This window comes from Mastigoproctus giganteus, chromosome 10 (genome assembly GCF_048544385.1).
Source record: "Mastigoproctus giganteus isolate SK-2022 chromosome 10, ASM4854438v1, whole genome shotgun sequence".
Classification (NCBI taxonomy): domain Eukaryota; kingdom Metazoa; phylum Arthropoda; class Arachnida; order Uropygi; family Thelyphonidae; genus Mastigoproctus; species Mastigoproctus giganteus.
The window spans coordinates 77,199,715-77,222,262 of NC_143584.1; the positions used below are offsets into that span (position 1 = coordinate 77,199,715).

At 39.3% G+C, this 22,548-nt stretch overlaps 1 protein-coding gene across 1 annotated transcript in view; it reads right to left on the reverse strand.

Moving 5' to 3' along the window:
• Nucleotides 1-649: 649 nt before the first annotated feature.
• Nucleotides 650-22,548, reverse strand: part of Snx21 (Sorting nexin 21) — a 77,042-nt gene continuing 55,143 nt past the window's right edge. Inside the window, exon 3 of the mRNA XM_090382940.1 lies at nt 650-1,372. Coding sequence (XP_090239066.1) covers nt 686-1,372 — 687 coding nt within the window. The 3' untranslated portion in view covers nt 650-685. The remainder of the gene's footprint in view (nt 1,373-22,548) is intronic.

The window sequence follows — 22,548 nt, forward strand, 5'->3', positions numbered from 1 at the left end:
TTAAAAAAAATATATGTATCTTAATTACAAGCAGTGAAGTGTTCCTCTTATTTTATTTTATTCTGAAATACAGTCATACAAAACTTTAGCAAACTTAACTAATCAATTCAGTCAAAAATTAAATTAAATGAGCAGTAAACAGTGAAGATTTTAGACTGTTCAGACAAAGGATGATTCTTTTTTGCATGACAGATATTTTATTTTGCTTGTTTCCAATACTAATAACAATCTAAAGAATAAAAATATGTATTTTCCTACAATAATCCTCCACACAAAATGAATCAGAATCTTATCTCAGTATAAGAAAGAAATCTTCAGATCTATTGAACTCCTAATTTTCATCAATATCTAAAGTAAACTTAATTTTTAAATATCTTAAAATAAATATTTAAGTAGTCATGATGATAACTATGATGCTGAAACAATTATACATAGATATTTAGATGCTTTTTAAAAAGATTCCTAAATGTTTTTAAATATGTACACATTGGGGCCTAAAATAAGTACCAATATTTCACAAATTATCAATGCATATTTACACATAAATGCAATAATTACTTTTGGAAGATAAAGCTGACATAAACAGATGAAAAATTCATCCTATACTAAAATAGGCACATGTTCCTAAAGGTTGTTGGTATTTGTCACATTTAAGGAGGTTTTTTTTCCCTTTTTCTTCTTTCTCTTATATCCTTTGTGCAAAAGGACATTCTTTATGCAGAACTAATTCCAAAAGTGTTGGCTGTTTTTCTGTGTTAATACCATTCTGTTTCATCTCCTGCAGTTGTTTTTCAAGTCCTCTTTTATCTTTTCCAACTGCCCACCATAGTCTAACAGATAATACAAGGAGTGGTATAGTGAGATCACTTTTTTCATGAAGGGAGACAAACTGCAGTGCTACCTCTGCATATTTCTGAGCTTCAGTCACATTATCAACTGCATTAAGACATGCTACAAGAACACATAATGTATAATAAGTTGAAAAATGCCCATCATCCAAGAGTTTCTCCTGAACAAAATATGCATTTTCTAATATTACAGAAGAATCTTCAAACTGACCAACTTTCATCATTTTATGAGCTTCTCTAATCTCTCTGCTATAAAGAAACTCTGCTAGTTCAGCAGACTGTCGCAGTTCCTTTAGAGAGAAAGCATATGCCAACAAATGTTGAAAAGCTACACTTCGTTCAGTAATGACCTCTGTAGTAAAATTTCCTAAAAGAGCTTTCTTTGGAAATGGAAAGTCATTTAGAAGAGAAGAATACCTTCGTTTCAAGGCCTGAAACAAGCTGAGAAAATCTGTGTACCTTCTTTCAAGTATCCCAGGTTTTTTTTCAATACCAGGAACTCTTTTAATTAATACAGTATAGCTCTACAATAAAAAAAAAAAAAAAAAAGTAAATGTTTTCCAGAATGCAATATCATATAACATTAATTTTAACAAACATTTCATTTAAATTTACTTATTTTAAAAACAGTGTATTTAAATACATATGGTAAAAGTAATAAAAAAGTACTAAAATTACTAATATGAAATGCACTTAAAATTGAATGTTTTCTTTTTTAATCTTACTTTTTAAGCCTCAATTTTAACAATTTCACCTTAAATGATAAAAATGATTGATTTTTTTCTGGATGAAACACATTCCACATTACTACCTATACCTTCATCTCTATATTAGTTTCTGTATCACTTTCAACTTATATAAGACTACTCATCAAAAAAAGTTCTCTGCTAGAGAGCTACTCTAAACAGTTGTGTGACTTTGGTCTGTTTGCCTAAATTAGTGGTTAACTGGATCCCACCACTATTCTTCTTCAAATTATGCTTTGTGCATTATGTCTTCTAATACATTACATTTCTTCACAAACTTGTTGAAAAGATAGAAAGGAGCAATTCAAAGAGGAAATGGAAAGAAGCTAATTTAATGAGCTATACTAAGCATTAAAACCTGCTTTGTGTTGGAGACAAAAGATACAAGTAATTGCTGTGGTCTAACTTGATCACCTATGAGATCTTATTCATCTTCCTGATCCCATTCTGTTATTAGTCTCACACTTGCCAGCTGTTCTCTATAAGAGAAAAACCTTGAATAGTGAAAATAGCTAGGAAGGAAGGAAGGAAGGTACAACATACAAGGTGTACAGGAAGCTATATATGTATGCATTTATGTTAGTACTAATCATAGTGCAAGGAAGCCACAGGCTTTTGCTGCACTAGAAAAAAAAATAATAATAAATATTAAAAATAAAGAAAGCAAACTACCCACAGATAGGTGGAACCCAAGTTTTGTAATGATCACCAGTCTTGCGACTGAAGTACAAACAATATGCAGATTTACTAATACCTAAATTTTATTCTTCTGAGTTCTTGTTGTAAATTGTTCATACATGTAGCAGAAATTGTAAGGGTGATTCAGACACTTTTTGTTTCTGCTTAAAAGTTTCAACAATACAATACTAAGCAAAACACAAAAGAAACAAATAACATGCAATAGATACACAAATAAGCTGTACATGTACTCATACTACATCCGTATTTCCATTCAAGAAAGTGAGATGGGTGTGGGGCAGACAGATAAGGCTGACCATTCCCAAACAGTGTCATATCTAATTCCCTAAATTGTAGTAAGATGTATACGTATTATGGGTAAAAATCTCATTAATACAAACTCGGTTTATACAAAGTACTCGTTTATATGAAGCACATACCATTCCCCTGCGAAAGGATAGGCTTTTCTATGTAAAATATTTGTTTATTACAAAATTTGGTTAATATGTATTACAAAGTACTTTTTCACCCCATAAAAAATAAGTATTGTCATTTTGTATGTTTAATACAAATCTTGGCAGAGCGATCCAATTATTGCCCCCGGCACCTAGCTCCCTACTTCCCGAAGGATGGCAATGACTTGTTAGAAATTAGTTTTGTATAAACAAAAGCAGTTTATGGAAGGTACAACACCAAGTGCACCCTGAAAAACATCTTTCTGAAGGATGAGTTGTTAAATTAACAAAAGAATAAAAAGTTTTTAAGTTGTTTACATGCACTCCCTCGCTCTCCATGGGAATAAAGTAACCCCAGGGGCTCACATCTGGTGAGTATGGGCTTGGCAAACCCAGGGTCCTGAGCTGGATATCATCATTCTCCTCTTTCTTGGTGATTCCCTTCTACTTTTTTCTCTCTCTCTCTCTCTCTCTCTCTCTCTCTCTCTCTCTCTCAGGGTAATGCGGAATTTTTTTTTTTTTTTTTTTGGCTGGTGCAGCATAAGCCTCAGGCTTCCTTGCACCATATGGTTAATAATAATAATAATAATAATAATAAAGTCAGTTGCAATTGTTACCCCAGTTCAAAGAGTCTTTTGCTGTCGTATACAGCAATCTATTTTTTGTGCCATTTTATCTGAGCTGACGTCCTTTTCGGAACTTTTGTCTTTAAATTAATTTAAAATTTGTTTATATTAAATCTTATCTAGCAGTGTTATGGCGACAAAACGTAGACGGACAGCATTAAGCCTGGAAATTAAACTAAAAATTATACAATAGGCCGATAGGATGGAAAGAAGCAAAACGGACATTGCAAAGGAATACAACATCCCTTTACCTACAATACCGAAAAAGACTTGAAGTACATGACACTAGAGCAGCAATGAAAAACAAGAAACAAATTCGTGGTGCAAAACATGAGGAGCTTGAAACAAAACTTTTTGAGTGGTACCAACAAATGCATGCATCTAATTTGCCAATATCAGATCCGATTTTGCAAGAAAAGGCAAATTATCTAGCTCAGCAACATGGGATTAGTGACTTCAAATGCAGCAGTGGCTGATTCCAAAGATTTAAAAACAGGAATAACTTGGTTTCGCAAAATTTTTGCGGTGAGTCTGGATTAGTTGACAAAGAAAAGGCTACAGACTGGTTGTGTTCTGTACAGTCCATCCTTGAAAAATAAGAGGCAAAGGATATTTTTAATCTCAACGAGACAGGTTTATTTTATAATTTGCTGCCAAACAAAACATTTGCTGTTCAAGGAGAGTCTTGTCATGGTGGAAAATTAAGTAAACAAAGACTCACCGTTCTGTCATGCTGCGATTCAGATGGCAGTACAAAACTATGCACACTTGTGATTGGTACGTTTTCCAAGCCCAGGTATTTTAAACCAACTTCCCTGTGATTATGAGGTCGATAGAAGTGCTTGGCTAACAGTCAAAATTTTTCAGTCTTGGTTATCAAAATTGGACAGAAGAATGGCTTCAGAAAAAAAGGAACATTTTGATGATTCTAGACCGTTGTACAGCACATTCTGCAAAGACATGACATTAAGTTGACAAATACACAGCTGGTTTTACCGGGTATTTTAAACCAACTTCCCTGTGATTATGAGGTCGATAGAAGTGCTTGGCTAACAGTCAAAATTTTTCAGTCTTGGTTATCAAAATTGGACAGAAGAATGGCTTCAGAAAAAAAGGAACATTTTGATGATTCTAGACCGTTGTACAGCACATTCTGCAAAGACATTAAGTTGATAAATATACAGCTGGTTTTACTGCCCCCCCCCCCCCCCCCGCAATACCGCCAGTTTAATGCAACCACTGGATCAAGGCATTATTTATAACCTCAAGACAGCATATAGAGCCTGCCTGATAAGTACTTGGTCCGCAATATAGACGAGGAACAATTTTCAGCCAAATTGGAATGTCTTGGATGTTATCTGTAATCTTGTTATTGCTTGGGAAAGTATTACATCAGGTGTTATAATCAACTGCTTCAGTAAGAGTGGCTTTGGAGAGAACATCATTGAAAAACATGGCCCAGCAAACAAATGTGATAGCAACAGTGAGGAATGGAGGAATTTGAAGGAGCATATGAATTTTGTTGGCGAATTTGAAGAGTTTGTGAAGGTGGATGATGAAGTTGCTACCACTGCAATGCCAACATCAGAAGAGCTGCTGGGTACCAAACAAAACGATGCTATTTTTGTTACCAGCAACAGCACAGATGAAGACACATGCACACTGCCATCTAAAAAAAAAAAGATGCCCAAAATGCATTAAACATAATAGAGAATGTCTTGGCCTGCAGTAAACGTTGATAAAAAAACAACTATTGCATTTGATAACGTCTGTGCTGTAGTTAAAAGTGCATATAGGACAAAAACTGTGCAAACAACACTGGATTCTTTCTTTAAATTAGATTAATTTATTAAAAAGTTAATGATTTGTATGTCTCCTTTTATAATTACTGAAATTATTTTTACTGTGATACTAAAATATTGTATATATCAAAATATATACTGAACAATATTTTCATTTCCATTAATATTGCTTTTCTCTTAGTTTATCATACAAATAAAATAATTATCATTCTTAGATATACAGCATGTACCAAAAAAAAAAAAAATAATAATAATAAATAACGGTAAAATTTTGACACTTTTGGGGAACCTCGTTATTACAAAATGTGAAAATTTAGGTCCCTTGAACTTTGTATTAACGAGATTCCACTGTATGTAGAAATTGATGTGATAGTATAGTGTAGTGTTAATTTCAATGTGGCTCTGGGAGTTTCCACAACTCCGCGTCAGGAAATGTGATGAACAGAAAACTCTGTAAAGACCAGATTTATATAAGTTTATATGCAACTGAAGTACTAGTGTGCAGTTGTATCTAGACTACGAGGCCAAATGTTGTTCATCCAGCCTCTTAGCCTACAGCCTGTGTGTGTTTTCACACAAAAACCTCGAGTTAACAGTTGAGCACCACTAGGAGGTATAAGGTATGTTAGTGTCTAACGGCTCCTGGGATTTCTCCCATCTCCGCGGGTGTACATTGTATCGGGGCCAGAGATTTGAAGTGTGTGGGGGTCATGTGCTGTATATTGTGTTGTGCCCTTTGTTCCTCCGGTCTATTAGCCGCCAAGCCCCTAGTGGGACCCGACGTTACCACACCGTGCCACGGGAAGGCTGACCGGGTGTACCACTGTAGCTAGAGTACTCTGGCGGGTCCTGCCACCTACTTTCCTGGGATTTCAGTGGCTAGGACCAGATTTGAGAATGGGATGATCGCTGTTTCTTGAGCAACGGTTGTAATTTTAACAGAGCGTAGGGTTGTTCGCTGATAACTTGTTCTAGGGCCAAATAGGTCGGGCAGTAATTTTGATGTTTTTAGATTTAGACCTGTGGGGAATGCGTGTGTGTATGTATATATAAATATATGTATATACACACACACGCACACATATATATATATAAACTAAATAAAAAAAAAAAAAAAAAAAAAAACGTTGTGCAAGAGAAAAGTAAGGGAGGAAGGCAGAAGACTGGAGGGTAGGAAACAGAAGAAAGGGGCCAATAGGGAAGATGGCCCCTGATGACAGTGTGGCATGCCCAGTGCCTCACCAGAGAGAGGAGTGAAAAAAAATCATTCTGTAAGAGAAAAATAGGGGGGGGGGGAGTAAAAGAACGGATGGCAGGAAACAGAAGAAAGAAGCCGAAAAAAAAAAAAAATAAATAAAAAAAATAAAAAAATAAAATAAAAAATGAGAGAGAGATATACTCCGCAAGTTCAGGGTAGGTACAGCTAGCACGGCCAGTTAGTTGGAGCCGACAACTTGCTGGAAATCCAGCAGTGTGAGTGCTGCTATGGTGGATGGGTCATGTTCAGTAAGGTCTAGTTCAGGTGCCGTCATTGGGGCTCCATTTGGTGAGTCTGTGTCGCATCCAGACTGAAGGCTGGTCCAGTAGTCCATCAGAACGAACAGTGGGGGTGGTCAAAACCGGGAGTCCAAGATTGATGGTCAAGTCCAGGGATCGATGCTAGGCCTCTTCTTGATGAAATGTGTCACATCTGGTCGAGAGAAGTTTGTCCAGAAATCAATGATGAGGAATTTGTCAAGGTATGTGCGGACCCTGTCTTTTATTGCACTGCTGGTCAAGTCTTGTGCAAGTTGGTCCAAGGCGTTAGCATCCATGGCTCAATGATGCGTAGCAACAATTGGCAGTCATGGTTGTTATGACCTATTGATTCGGATACTAAGGTGGTGGTAGCGCTTTCTGCCTGGTAAATAAGTCCATTGCAAATTGAGTCAGAGCTCGGTAAGTTCCTTCATTCTGTAGAGTGAGGTGTTCTTGATTTTGGTAGTTGAAGCGTAGTTTTGTTATTAGGATCCTCCTGAAGTCCTCGTAGATTTCACAGCTGTGGGCAAGGTGCTCCCACGTCTGATCCTCTCCACAGTGGCAGCGGGGTGAGTCTGAAATTCTGAAGTCATGTAGTTTTTTCTGGAAGGAGCCATGTCCAGTGAGGAGGTAGGTAGCATAGAGTCCTAGTGAAAACCAGACAGGTGTGAGGGGGTAGGAGGCCCTGACATCAGGGAGGAATCTTTTGGTGACAGCGCCTTTAGTTGATGCCTGCCATCTTTCTTGCCAGGTGTCTGTTAGATGTTCATTAAGTCTCTTCTTTTCAGCGTTTCTATTATTTGCTGGGTCAGTGGTGAAACCTGCACAAGTAACTGCTCTTCCTTTGGCTATTTGGTAGAGCAACCCATGACGAACAATCTCCAGGTCCAGTGGAAGAGATCCAGTGAGGACCTGGAGCGCATGGGTGCTGACAGTGCGACAGGCACGCGAGGACAGAAGGAGAAGAGAGCGCTGGATAGTTCCTAGGCGCGATCTGTTTACTACGGTATTGGCCTTCTTGTACCAGACTCCAGAAGCATAGGTGATAACCGGGATGAAAACTGCCTTATAGAAGAGTGACAGCGTTCTCTTCTTTAAGCCCCAGTCCTTCCGGGCAACTCTTGAGACTTGGGCAGCATACTTCCTGATCTTAATCCTGAGTTGGTCTAGATGAGGAGTGAAGGAAAGGTTTTTGTCTAAGATCAAACCTAGATATTTAAGCTCTGTTTTTAGTTTTACTGTAACACCATTGACCTTGATTTGGGGTGGTCTTCTCAAATCAAGGGTGCCTTTTAGTAGAATCGAATTGGTTTTCTCTGGGGAGATCTTTAGGTTGTTATGCTCTGCCCAAGCTTGAAGGGTGGAGATGGCCTGGTTGGCAGTTGCTTCTAGTTGGGTTCTGTTATTGGCAGAAAAGAGCATGACCAGGTCATCTGCATAGGCCTGGGTTTGTACATTGTTGAGTTTGGTGTTCAGGAAATCATCCAGCACCAGATTCCAGAGGAGAGGCCCCAGGACAGATCCCTGAGGGCATCCCCTGAAGACTGGTCTGGAGACACTGCAGTGGGGAGCAGACACGACAACTCGCCGGTCCTGGAGATAGGTCTTGATGCATCTATATAAGTTTTCTGGGATATGCGCTCTTCGGAGCCTGCCCAGGACGCTGGGCCACCAGAGGGAATCGAAGGCACCAGCAAAGTCAAAGGAGATTAGTAGAAAGTATTTGGAGTTGCAGTTGGTAGCAGCTTCAATGATTGTTTCCAGTGCATCAATCGTGGAGCGTCCTTTCCGGAAACCGTACTGCTTAGGTGAGGAGAGACCAGCGTCATTGTAGTGGACTTCTATTCTATGGGAGATCATCCGTTCGAGAAGTTTGCTGAAGACTGGCAGCAGTGCAATGGGCCGGTAAGATTGTGGCAGATCATGTGGTTTGGTTGCATTCTTCAATATAAGTCTAAGGATTGCAGTCCTCCATTGTGTGGGGAAGAATCCTTGGTGGAGACAGTGGTTTAACAGGTTGAGTATTGTAGTGGGAATAAGTTCAATGGCCTTCTGGACGATTTCTGGATCGAGCATGTCTCTGCCCGGAGCCTTCTTGTTTCTGATTCTAGATGCAGCTAAGTTGAGCTCGGTTGTGGTGAAGGGTTCTTCAATTGCAGTTGTGTGATATGTTTCATTTTCCGTGCAGAGCTGTAGCTGTTCCGGTGTGTGTGGGTCAGCAGGCTGCTGGAATGTAGCGTCTAGAATATTATTGATAGTATCTTGCCACGATCTGGTGTACAGTCCGTTCGGTAATTTTGTGGTTGATACGACCTCACCTCTGGGGAGCTTGTTAGTGGTCACTTTGTACACAATCCCCCAGGGATCGGCGTTCCCTTCAGTGCTTACCAGGGCTTCCCATGAGCGCCTTTTGCGCTGTTTTATTGTAGTGGTATACTGGTTCCTGGTCACTCGATATTGCTGCAGTAAAGCCTCTGTTTCTTCTGGAGGCCATGTTCTTCTTGCACGTTGATAGCGTTTTCGTCAGTAAATGACTTCGTGTCTAAGAGTCTGGAGTTCAGGTGACCACCAGGGGACAGTACCAGGTGTGAATCTCTTCTTTTTGATAGCCTTGTTTGCAGCATTACTGACGAGCTGTGTAATTGCGCATTGATGCTGGTCTGGGCTGAGGCCGCTAGGATTGAAGTGGCTGGCTGCACTGGTCAATTCCTCCTTAAAAAGGTTCCAGTCAGCCTTATTCAGGGCATATCTTCTTTGTTGAGTTCGGTTGGTTGGTTGAGTGACTAGTGAACGGTGTAGTTGGAAGGTTAGTACCCTGTGGTCAGAGGTGGTCCAGTCCTCACGGACTGTCCAGGAAGCAAGGTGCTGAGCAATGGAGCTTGAGGCTAAGGTGATATCTATTGTAGCTTCCCACAAAGGTGATATCTATTGTAGCTTCCCACAAAAACCTCGAGTTAACAGTTGAGAGTTGGCAGGCAGTTAGGTTTGTTTAGAATGACCAGGTTGCTGTTAGACAAGTAGTCCTCAAGACGTTGGCCATTTCTATTTCCTCTGTGATTTTGAGTTCGGCTGTGCCAGGCTGGGGACCTGCAGTTAACATCAGCCCCTATAATGAGTTTTGCATTTGGCATTTGTAGCTGGATGGTCTGTAGATATCGGGTGGCAGGAAGAATATCTTCCCCCGGTCGACAGTATATCGAAACTAAGTAGAATTGCCCCAGTGGTGAAATTACATGGGCACACACAGCCCAGCTAGTACACAGATCAGTGATTTTGGTGACAGTCAGTTCGGGATTGCGAACGACGATCGCGGCTCAGGGTGTGTCACCATCAACCTGGACCACTTTAAATCTCAAGGGGTAGCCTTTTACCTCCTTGTTATGAGTGTATGGCTCCTTGTTATGAGTGTATGGCTCCTGAAGGCAGATGAAGAGAACTTAGATGTGCATCTAAGTTCTCTTCATGGATGCACATCTAAGTTCTCTTCATCTGCCTTTTTGACCAGTTGTGCAGCAACAGAAGTGCTCAACAATCAAGAATAGAATATGGGGAGTAACAGACCAAACCTAAATACCCACACCGTGAAAATAGCACAACATAACGCTCAGAGGGCCAAGGCTGTTGCTGCACAACTGGTCAAAAAGGCAGATGAAGAGAACTTAGATGTGCATCCATGAAGAGAACTTAGATGTGCATCTAAGTTCTCTTCATGGATGCACATCTAAGTTCTCTTCATCTGCCTTTTTGACCAGTTGTGCAGCAACAGCCTTGGCCCTCTGAGCGTTATGTTGTGCTATTTTCACGGTGTGGGTATTTAGGTTTGGTCTGTTACTCCCCATATTCTATTCTTGATTGTTGAGCACTTCTGGCTTTGAGATAAACTGGGCAACTGCTGTCACGGAGCGAATGGTTGCCTGGCACCTTTAGGGCCTTGCAATTGGCACATGTGGGAGGTTGAGACATTTTGGGACATGTAGCGTATTCATGCCCCATTTCGGCACAGTGGCCACAGGTGGGCAGATTTTGCCTGCACGTGTGCGTGGTGTGGCCAAAACGGCAGCACCTGAAACATTTGGGGACGGCTACATGCTCCCTAAAGCGGTGGCTGCCCCAGTTGATGTAAATTCTTGTTTGTTGGGAGAGGATCTTCCAGGCCTTGGGTGATAGCTCAAAGACCCAGTTAATGGTGTGCCCAGCTCTGGGTTTTGTTTGGAATTTAGGGATTATGTGAGAAGTTGGTTCTTCATCTGGGAGTTCCTGTTTCAAGTTTCTGTGGAAAATTTCGCTTTGCAATTCCTCTGGAAGGAGATCCTTGTCCACATCTAGTACCAGTATGCAAGGACCCTTTTGTCTAGGGGGCTCGGCCAGGAGTCCCAGAGATGGTAATTTAGGATTCTTAACAATCAGTTCAGCATCCTCTTTTGTGGCTGTTTCTATAATTACTCCTGTACTTCGCGTTTTGCGAATTGACTTGATTTTAGTGTTCTTTAAGTCATCTGTCAAGGAATCCATGATGGTCTTCTTGACCTCCTCACTGGACATACGACCTTCATTGGTAAGGGGTTTAAGTACCACAAAGTTAGGTCTGGGTGATAGCGTTTTCTTCAGTGTAGTCCGTAGGTTGGCACCTGAATTGTTTGTCTGGTAGCTCAGTTCCTGAGATTCGGGAATAAAGTCCGGTGGTGACTTCCTCAGCGCATGGGCATATGTGGAGTCGCGCTGTCACATTTGTTTTACTCTACAGTCAGTGTAGGCTTCCAATTTTGCAGTTGCCTTTTCGCTTTCCAGGTGAGTCTGGATAAGCAGCGATTCTAGCTTGTTCCATAGGGTGACGATTTCTGCCCTAAGAAGTGTTGTAACTCTGTTAGTTGGCTCTTTGAGCACGTTCTCCAGTGCTACTTTGAGTTGTAGCGATTGTTGGATAACTGTCCCCTCAGGCATGCTGGGGTCAAGGGGGAGATCAGGTTGTCTCATATCTGTGTACTCGGTTTGGGAGAGGGGGGTTCCATGGTCCCTCTGTTTTGAGATTTTGACCTGGTTTTTCGATCAAATTTGGTACCGATTGATTTTTTGTTCTTAATGGGGGGTTCAGTTTGAGATCCCTCATGTTCTTCATGTTGCTCTGCTATTTTAGGGTTGTCGGTCACTGGCAGGGTTGTGTTTACAGCCGATTTCCTCGATTTACCCTCCATTTTTAGCAGATACGAATTGGCAAGTTCACTGCGGATGAGCGAGTGGCGAAACAGTCTTACAGAAGGAGCTCAGAAAATGAGTGCAGATGATACCCACTGCAAGTTAGTAGGTGAATCAACTTAAGAAGTGCTACACAAGAACAGTTACCACCAATAGGATTTACGTGCTGTTGTCACGTGCTATTTGCCCTGGGATGACATCCATATGGTCATTATAATGGTATTAAGTTACACCAGTGCTTGCAATATTATTTATGTCAAGTGGCACAATTCTAATTTCTGCCGAAATCGTGGGGCCAAAATCAGCCGTTCACATCCAGTATCAGCGCCCTGATTTAAATAGCCGACTGGGCTAGGTGAGTAAAGTGCCTGCCTGGCAACCCGAAGGTTGCGGCTCAAATCCCTCCTCGGGCTTGGAGAGTACTGCAAAAACCTTGGGAGGTGTATTACAGCCACAGAAGCCGATGCGCCAACAACTAACTAGGGTTAAACGAGGCAGTCAGCGATTCCTGAGTTAGGCCTAACAATATTACAGAGGTAATAAACTAATATCAACAGTTTACAAAATCTATTAAAATTTATAGCCAGTTAGAGAAAAACTTACTGACAATTTCTGGACAACAACTGAATTAAATAAAGCACAATGAATACATTAGGATATTAAATGAAGTGCAGCATACTAAAACATCAACCGTACTAACAACGACACTAGCGACTCACCACTAGGAGGTAGGTAGGACAGGGCATTAGGGAGTGTAAATACTGGCAGGGCAAACCCTGCCAGTATTTACACTCCTGTCTGTCTGTAGCCTTGGTAGCCAAGGCTACAGACAGGGAGAGCCATAAAAAAATAAAGACAGGAAGTGGGATGGTAGAGGAAGGGGGAGAAGTAGTAAAGGTGCCTGCCTGGTTGAAATGAGGGACAGAAGAGAGTCCCCCAGGTAAGAATGCCCATCCTGCTCTGAGGTGGGAGTTGGCAGTGGGGGGTTACCCCGCAGGCAAAGGGGAGTGGGGTGAGAAAGCAAGGTGGGAGGAATGAAGAATCATATGGAAAAGAGTCCCTATGTTGGAGCACTGCATTGATGCTCTATTGCACACTTGCCGAGAGGCAAGCATTGTTAGTCAGTGTCCCACAACATGCCAGTTAGCAAAGGGGTAGGAAGAGAAGGGAATGAGAGAGCAACCAACCCAGGTGGTAGGAATGAAAGATCATATAGAAAAGGGTACCTATGTTGGAGCACCTGCATTGATACCCTATCCCACACTTGCCAAGAGGCAAGCCCTGTTAGTGTCCCACACCCTGCCAGCTAACTACTGTGATGTGATTGCGATGTGAAATTTTAAGAATTTTCAAAATTAATGCATAAAAATTAACTGCAAACAGCTGCTATATTAGTGATGGTAAAAATCATGTTGGCCCGTGTAACTGGACACAATACTTCAAGTGCAGTCTTACAACTGTATTATACAGTGAGATTATGACTTCCTTATCACTACAAACAAAAGTTTGATAAATCAATAGGAAACCATGGGCCTGGCTGCCTTCTGTGCCACCTGTCTATAGTGCTTTTAAAACTTCATGTCCATCCATATTAACCACTCTTCCAATCTTTACATCACTATAAATTTTGACATGCCCCCATCCCTCTGTCAACATCACTTATTCAACAACCAATCCATGTAGGGGAACATACACCCCACTTCTATCAATAACCCCAATCCAAAGAGTAACCATTAATTAAGAACTGCTGCCCCCTGCTCTGCAGGCACCCTACAATCATCTTAGGATTTCAACTGTGATCCCAACATGATCTAGCTTATACACTCTTGTGAGGAAATGAGTGACATGAGTAATTGCAGTCCTGTTAGTTTAACTTCTATTCCGGGGAAATTAATGGAGACACTGGTTAAAGAAGCACTGCAATATCATCTAGAAGACTTCAGTTATAGTTCGGACACAGCATGGGTGTGTTAAGAGAAAGTCTTGTCTTACAATTTTGATATCATATAGTGTAATTTGATTTCAGGAAATCATTTGATACTAATGCGCATGGAAGACTACTGTACAAATTGGAGCAGTATGGCATTAAGGGCAAGTTGTTACAATGAATAAAAAGATGGTTGAGTGGGAGAGACAGAGAAAGGTAATCAATAGACACTGCTCTTTGTGGTCTAATGTTATTAGTGGAGTCCCTCAGCGTTTGGTGTTGGGCCCATTACTGTTTTGTATATTTATCAATGATATTGATGAAGGTACATCAGGCTTAATGTCAAAGTTTTCAGATGATACAAAAGTTGGCAGGGTTGTTATAACAGTATGCTACTGCAGCAGGATCTAGAAAAGTTGGGAAGATAGGCTGAGAAGTGGCAACTGAAGTTTAACATTGACACATGCAAAGTACTGTATATGGGTAGTAGTAACCCCAGAGAAATATACCAACTGCGTGGTACCACACTCAGGGTGGTAGAGAATGAAAAACATGTGGATATAATTGTGCAGTCAAATATGAATTTTCTGAGCAGTGCAGACAGGCAGGCCACCAGAGCAAGTCATGGGGTCTTGTCAATGATATACAAGAATTTTACTAGTTGGGAAAAGGTGATTATCCCTTTGTATAAGGCAACGGTCATGCCATGCCTTGAGTACTGCATACAGGTCTGGAGGCTCTATTTTAGGAAGAATGTAGAGTTACTAGAATGAGTACAGAGAAGGGCAAGATTGGTGAGGGGAATGAATGGTTCCTCTTACCAAGAACGGCTTAAGTTCTGCTAATTGCAGCATCTGGAGACTAGATACCTGTGAGGTGATCTGATTGAGGTGTATAATGCCTTGAATAGTTTGAGCAGGCTCAACGCTAATGGGATTCTTCCTCTTGATCAGATTATGAACTTGAGGGGGCATATATTCAAACTGAGGAAAGACAGGTATAGAATAGATGTTTGGAAATTTTCCTTTAGCCGGCATGTAGTTGATTGTTGGAACAAATGTTCATCTGTCATTGTGGAAATTGATAGCTGAAATAAATTCAAGGAAGAACTAGACAAACGTTGAAAGTGAATGGATGGGTGAAATGGGATATATATATATATATATATATATATATATATATATATTTTTTTTTTTTTTTTTTGGCTGATGCTGTATAAACTTGCTTTCTTGCATCACATGCCTCTACTAATGCTAATACTAATATCATAACTCTGAAATCTTTCTTCCATTACAATTTCTAATTCAATCTTACAATGTGGATGAATTACTTTGGAGTTGCTATTACCCTGCTTGTAAGGCTTTGCATTTTTTTGCATTAAAACACAGCTTTTGTTACCATCCTTGAAATCAACAATATCCATGATTAACTCATCTTGAAAGAGTGCTGCTTGCTGCTGTTCATTAACCACTCTCCCAATCTTTACATCACCCTAAATTTTGACATTCCCCCATCCCTCTGTCGACATCACTTATTCCACAACCAATTGATCGGGGGGGGGGGGGGGGGGCACCCCACTTCTAACAATAACCCCAATCTAAAGAGTAACCATTAATTAACTGCTGCCTCCTTCTCTCCAGCCACCATATAATCATCTCAGAATCTCACCTGTGATCCCAACATTATCTAGCTTTGCTTTGTTAAAATCCAAATAATGTTGAAATTATTTTCTTCAACCACCTCATGAATAACTGGCAAAATAATTAACCAAGTTAGTGAAACATGATTTTTCTTAGCAAAACTCTTGTGTATCCTATCTAAATGTCCCTGTATTGTACTCTTGATCATTGCTTCCATGATTTTCTCTACAAATTAAGTCAGACTGGTTGATCTGTAGTTGCCCACTTCACGCTCAGAACTGCCTTTATGTATTGCATAGATGCTGGCACTTCACCAATCCAAATGAATCTCTTCCAAGTCCAATGATGGCCACATAATTGACTTAATGGTTCAATGCACTCGCTCTTTATGTTCAAGCATGGAAACTTCATTTGAAAAAAAGACATTGAGCTTCTTGAAAAGATCCAAAGATGGGCAACTTGCATGGTGAGATCAGCAAAAGGTCAACCATACAAGGAAAGACTGCAATTAAGTGGGTTCCAGAGTTAGCAACCAGGCGCTTTAGAGGTGACCTGATTGAGGTTTATAAAGTTGTGAGAGAGGTTAGTAAAATGACTGAAGGTGGAATTTTCGATGTTATAAAGAATTCCAGAACTAGGGAGCATTCATTCAAATTACAAGGGAAGAGGTTTAGATTAGACTGTAGGAAGTTTTCTTTCAGCCAGTGAGTCGTTGATTGCTCGAACAGGCTGCCTTTGCAAGTAGTTCAGACTGACAGTTTGAATAAATTCAAAGGTCAACTGGATAGTTACCTAATGTGAGAAGGAAAGTAAATAATTTGTATTTTCTACTCTTTATCTACTTTTTTTTTTTTTACCAGTGCAGCGAAAGCCTGTGGCTTCCTTGCACTATATGACTATTACTACTACACTTCCGAGCAAAAAAGGTTTTTATATTTAATAGGTGGTAGAAAATCTGAGTTTTTTTTTTTTGTCCATTTCAATAGGTTTTTTTTTTTTTTTTGTTTTTTTTATGCAATGTAACAGTCCACCTGCACATGTGACTTTCTCTGTTGCAGGATTCAAAACAGGGTTACTAGTTTAATATTACTTGATGAAAGTTTACTGGGTACTTCTTGATTCTAAGAAAGATTACTGGGGATCATTTTTATTTTTGTTGCTATTACACTCCGACCTCCAAAACCATCCTGTTTGTCCTAAATAACTACAGTACTTTCTTTTTTTTTTTGGCCACTGTTTCTCTTTAAGTTCAAAATGCCTCTACTAAACAAGATGTGCAACAAAGTCTGTCATAAATGATTTCATGCAACTGCCAATGAATTAAGGGGTTAAAGTTTCAAGGATAGCAAGTGTTTTCTTCCAAAACATCAGTGGTATCCATCTGTACAAGTTGAATAGTCCTTCCCCAGCAGAATGAAGGTTGTCTTTCATTAAATTGCTGACAGATCTAGGGAGGATGTATTGCAGTACAGTAACTATCCATGCTGCATGTACAGTATGTAAATACTTTTATTTGGCTAAAACACTGCAAGATAAAATAACAAAAATTAGGCCATATAATACATAATTACAATTATCTCTGTTGATAGCGGCTAAGTGGATAGTTTAATTTAGTTTTGGCAATACATACAGTTAAAATTTTGAACTAAATCTGAAATAACCAAATAACATATCATCATTCCATTCTCATCCACCACTAATAAAAATAGTTTGCATCTACCCAATGCACCAGACATTAAAATATGGGAATAAATTCCATCCCTAAATATAGTGATATCTTCTTCCATAAAATTCCCTTCATTTTATCATATAATCTCCAAGTATATTCTGTTCTTGATGTTTATTTGAATAGTGGAAAAAGATCAGTGGTGATGGAAAAGGCATGGTTAATAATTCCATTAGCGATCCATATCATACCAAGTCTAGGGTGAAAATGTTTAGAGTAGTACTTTATACACTTTTTTTGCAAAAAAAGTAAAAAAAAAAAAAAAAAGTTAAACACCCCACCTAGAAAATTCTGTAATTGTTCAACATCCCACGCTTATGTTCTTATTTTTAAACTGGTGGTAAATGCAGCCGGTTGTAACTTCCTTCGTTTCACCAGTCACTGAGTATGAAGCACACAAGGAAAAACATGTCATAAATTACACTACTCTGCATTTTTAAAAAAATTCACTTTTTTTTTCAGAAAAGGGTGTTTCTGAATCATTTTCTAATGCTGATTTCAAAAATGACTTCCTTTTGTTTCCACACATCAGGTTTCTTCAAGAATCACAAAAGAATTTTTTTTCGTAAATTTTTTTTATTTTTATTAATTTTGGCAGAATTTGTATACTGAAATTATAACATAATGCTACTTTTAAAATACATGTTTAAAGTTTAAAATACTTAAAAAGTGCAGTGTGGTAAAAAGTCCAAACTCATTTTAAAAACTGATCTACAATGGGTCAAATTTTTGTTTCTTTGATTTTCTTGCAGCTCCTTCTACTTTACAGATCCTCTTCAGCATCCAACAATAGTCAGCCAATGCTGACATTCCACCTCCCCTGGTACTCATCTCCATATCTGTAATGTCCTGGTGAAACTTGTCACCCTGTTCTTCACTTCCTATATTTTCTGGGAAGTAGTTGATGTGGGAGTGAAAAAAAAAAATGTACTTTGACACTCATGTTGCAGCCCAGCATCTTGAAGCTTGCCAACATATTTTCAGCTATATTCTTGTTGTTCCCCACTCAAACAAAAAGCAAGGCATTTTTGTGCAAGTGGGACTTCAGTTTCACTTTCAGAAGCTTCACTTTCAGCACTCTCTGCAACTATATTCTCCAATATAAGTGGAATCAGCAATTTACCTCCATGTGGGACTTGTCTAATGGCAGATGGAATATTAGGATACACAATGCCCTTCCTACTCTTTGCACTGTATCCTACTACATTAACTAAGCAAAAGTAAGTCATCACAGCGATTTGTAGGCTCCAGTCAAATCACAGGAAATGCAAATGGCATAGCCTTGTTTTTAGCATTTTTCCACAATCTCAATGCATCAACACAGGTTCGGCAAACTTTATGCGGAGCCCATTGTTTTTAGTCACCAAGTTTAGCTTCAATATAAGCACAATACACATTTTTTTACAAATTCTGTAATATCTTGCCTTTGCTTGAGGACTTACATAACTTCCACAAATATAACAAAATATAAGTTCGGATTGTTCAAACACTTGGGTGTAGACATTTTACTCACTTTTTTGCAAAAGTTTGACTCGATAACTTGAAAAATAAACTGAGCTCACACTAATAAATACTGCTGCATGGAACTCTCAAGGTCAAGAAACAAATGACTGAAGGCAAATAACATTTCTGAAATCAGCTAGAAAAAATGAGTTAAAAATAGCTATTAGTTTACAAACATCAAAAACCATGCAGAGTGATGTTATTAAAGTATTACTTAATATGTAGTGAAACAAAATCAGAGTGAAAACAATGCTGATATTATAACAAAATTTGGGAACACACTTTGGGACACAATGTAGTGCCCACTTCGAAAAGCTCTGTTTAGAGATGTCAAGTGCAATATTAAGAGCTATATCAAGATTTCCAAAGTAATGTTTGGATAGAGTTTGGTGGCTCAGCTGGCTAGATATTCTAGCCCATGTGGCTAGAATATCAAAAGTAATTGGGAATGACTGAGATGTTGATCCTGGAAAACTTCCACAGAGGAAAACACAAATACTCGGTCCAAGTTGTTGTTATTTGGTTTTTAGGAGCATTAGCAACCAAGGCCATATTGCTCCGGGGATATGCGGTGGTCATTCCCTGACCTTTCCGCATCCTCCATATTTGGTGGTGACAGGCTCGAACTCCGGTCTAATCAAGAAGCGTGTGCTACGCACTGCTGCTCCTTCCCACCTGGCTAACTTGGTCCAAGTGAGCTTGGTCCCTGGTGTGTACATATGTATGTAACTATTTAATTCCATAGTCATTTATAAGGTTAAAAGTCTGTAGTAACATAAATGCTGTTCCCACTCTGCTTGTTCGGTATTGAAGCCACATGCAATAACAGCTTTCAGCAGTCCAAATACGAGGAAGAATATCAGGGTTAAGTGAGACTCCAAACTCTTTAGGTCATTGTATGCCAAAGGAGGATGAATATTCAGAAATTTTGAGACTAATTTTAAGTTGCACAACAAATTAAATAGACTCAACATAGCTGAATACTGATATGAAACAATTGTATCAGAAGAGTGGTGACCACTCTACCAGCAAAAGTGGCTCTCTTTCCAGTGTAGCTGAGGATGGCTATTCTTCAGACTTCAATAAGCCAGTACCCCATGGGTAAGAAGATACCATAAATGACTGAGTTTAATGTATGAGGGCTGTTCAATAAAGAATCATTATAATTTTTCATGAACAGCTGTACTGCTTTCTATTTATAGCTGAGCTGTGGAATTTAAGACCAAATATAGCAACTACACAGTTGACTCATATGCACACTGCGACATTGGCAGTTGGTCAAGTTTATGCCTTTTCAGTTTCGCCGACGCAACAATGGACATGATACGTGAGCAAAAGTAGGCTACTCTCAAATTTTGTTTACTTCTCAAGACAACATCAGCTAAAGCGTATGAAATTTTGAGCTCGTGGTAACGGATAGGTTTTTGGAAATTTTTACTGTCTTTTTTGATTAAGCTAAAAAAAAAAAAAAAAAAGGCCCCAGAATTTATTATTCATACTATTTATATCATTTATATTATATCAGTGTTTTGGTGCAAATATTGTAGCAGGTAATAAATAGCTTAAAAGTTCTAATAACTTGTTGGGCATTTTTTTTTTTTTTTTTCTAGCTAAGAAATTTAATTTTTTTAGTAAAGATATGTCTATTTTTAAAACTGTGATCATAAAGGTGTAGGCAACATATATCTTGAACTTGACAGCTTAAGGTATAAAGTAAAAATTAATAGCATAATACTTATCACTGCATTTAGGAATCTATTAGTTTAGTGTAGTATTGTCAATTAATCAGTTAAATTGATTAATTTTACTGATTTTCATTGTTAATTGATTAAATTGTATTTAAACAGAAATTATGCCCCAGATAGGAGTAGCAAAGCAATGGTCACACTGTAGTGGAGTGCTGTAGCTCAGGGCAGAACTGAAGGGGTGATTCTCCTAAGAATCATGGCCTAACAAAATGTGCAACTGGTGCAACGTGTGTAAACTTCTGAAACAGGACACAACATCCAAGAGACATGTCTTTGTGTGTATGTGTTCGATGCAGAGATTGTGTGTGAAGAAATCAATCACCAAGTCAGCATTCTGATGGATTTGTGAGAGTTTAAAGAGTAACACAGATGCCTCAAATTAATTAAAATGGGGGCCCATCAAGCTCTGGGCTACCCAACTCAATGCCAGAGTTCACATGTGTGCATCAAGGAAAAACAACAGCAATCTCCAAGGCAGAATATGCTGGTCCCACAACACAGTTATTGTCAGTGAATCCAATGTCAGGGAAACAGGAAATATGCTGTGCAAGAAGAAATAGAAGGAATAGGACATAACTATGTCTGCCAGTGGCATTGTAGGGCAGATATCTTTTAAGGACATAAAACATGATATTGTTGTACATGTTGGCACTACTGATATTAAGAGTAGGAGATATGAGGACTTAATTAACAAGTACAGAGCAACGATGGGAAAAAATCAGGATCTTGGATTCAATTTGAAAGTGTCTGCAATTCTGCCCACTCACATAAGGAGAGAGTACATGTTGAGAGCTGTGTCAATCAATACAGCCATGGAGAGAATGTGCAAGGCTCATGGTGTATAATTTTTTCTCAGCATAGTTAACAGTAGACTTTTTACAGGGATCAGATACACTTGAATAGAATATTTGCTGATGCTATCAACACAGTGATAGGTAGGTTGAAAAACTGCTAGCTTGGTCGGAGGGTTACAGATTAACAGTTTTACTAGAACCACATGCAGAGGTAAAAGTGATCGTTGCACTGCTTCTATTGGAACATGCAGCAGCCTGGAAATCACGGTGTTGGAGATTTCAGGCCCTGCTGTGAGTCACCTTGAAACGAGTAAATACATAGTCTCCATTTGGGTAACTATGAGTAAGAACATGTGCATGTATACTTGCATGTACACTAATACTAGGAGCATTGTAAATAAATTTGAAGAAATTGAAATACTAATTAAGTTATCAAATGCAGACATTGTATGAATAGTGGAGACAAGATGTCACTCAGACATAAGCAATGATGAATTTGAATATGAGTACAATATATATAGCATTAGCACATGATGCAAGAAAGCAAGCTTATATAGCATCAACCAAAAAAAAAAAACCCCCTTATTTCACCCATCCACTCGCTCCAAATGTTTGTCAAGTTCTGCCTTGAATCTATTTAAGCTATCAACTTCTACGACAGATGGACATTTGTTTCACCAATCAACCACCAGCTGGCTAAAGGCAAACTTCTACACATCTATCCTACAACCGTCTTTCCTCAATTTGAATTTATGCCCTCTCAGGCGATTATTCTGAGCAAGAGGAAGAATCCCATCCGCATTGAGCATGCCCAAACCATTTAAGACTTTATACACCTCAACCATCTCGATCACCTCGCATGTGCCTAGTTTCCAGACACTGTAATTTACAAAACTTAAGCCTTTCTTTGTAAGAGCAACCCCTTTATTCCATTCACTAATCTTGTTGCCCTTCTCTGTACTTATTCCAACAGTTCTATATCCTTCTTAAAATGAGGCCTCCAGACCTGTATACAGTACTCAAAGTGTGGCCTGACCATTGTCTTATACAAGGGGATAATCACCTCCTTATCCTTGCTAGAAAAATTCCTGTATATCATTGACAAGACACCATGAGCTACTCTTGCGGACCATCTGCACTGCTCAGAAAACTTCACATCTGCCTGCACAATTACCCCCAGGTCCTTTTCATTCTCTACCACTGTCAGTTTTTTTTTTTTTTTTTTTTTTTTTGTAGTTGTTGGCGCATCGGCTTCTGTGGCCATAATGCACCTCCCAAGGTTTTTGCAGTACTTTGATCCAAGCCCGAGGCAGGATTCGAACCTGCGACTTTTGGGTTGCCAGG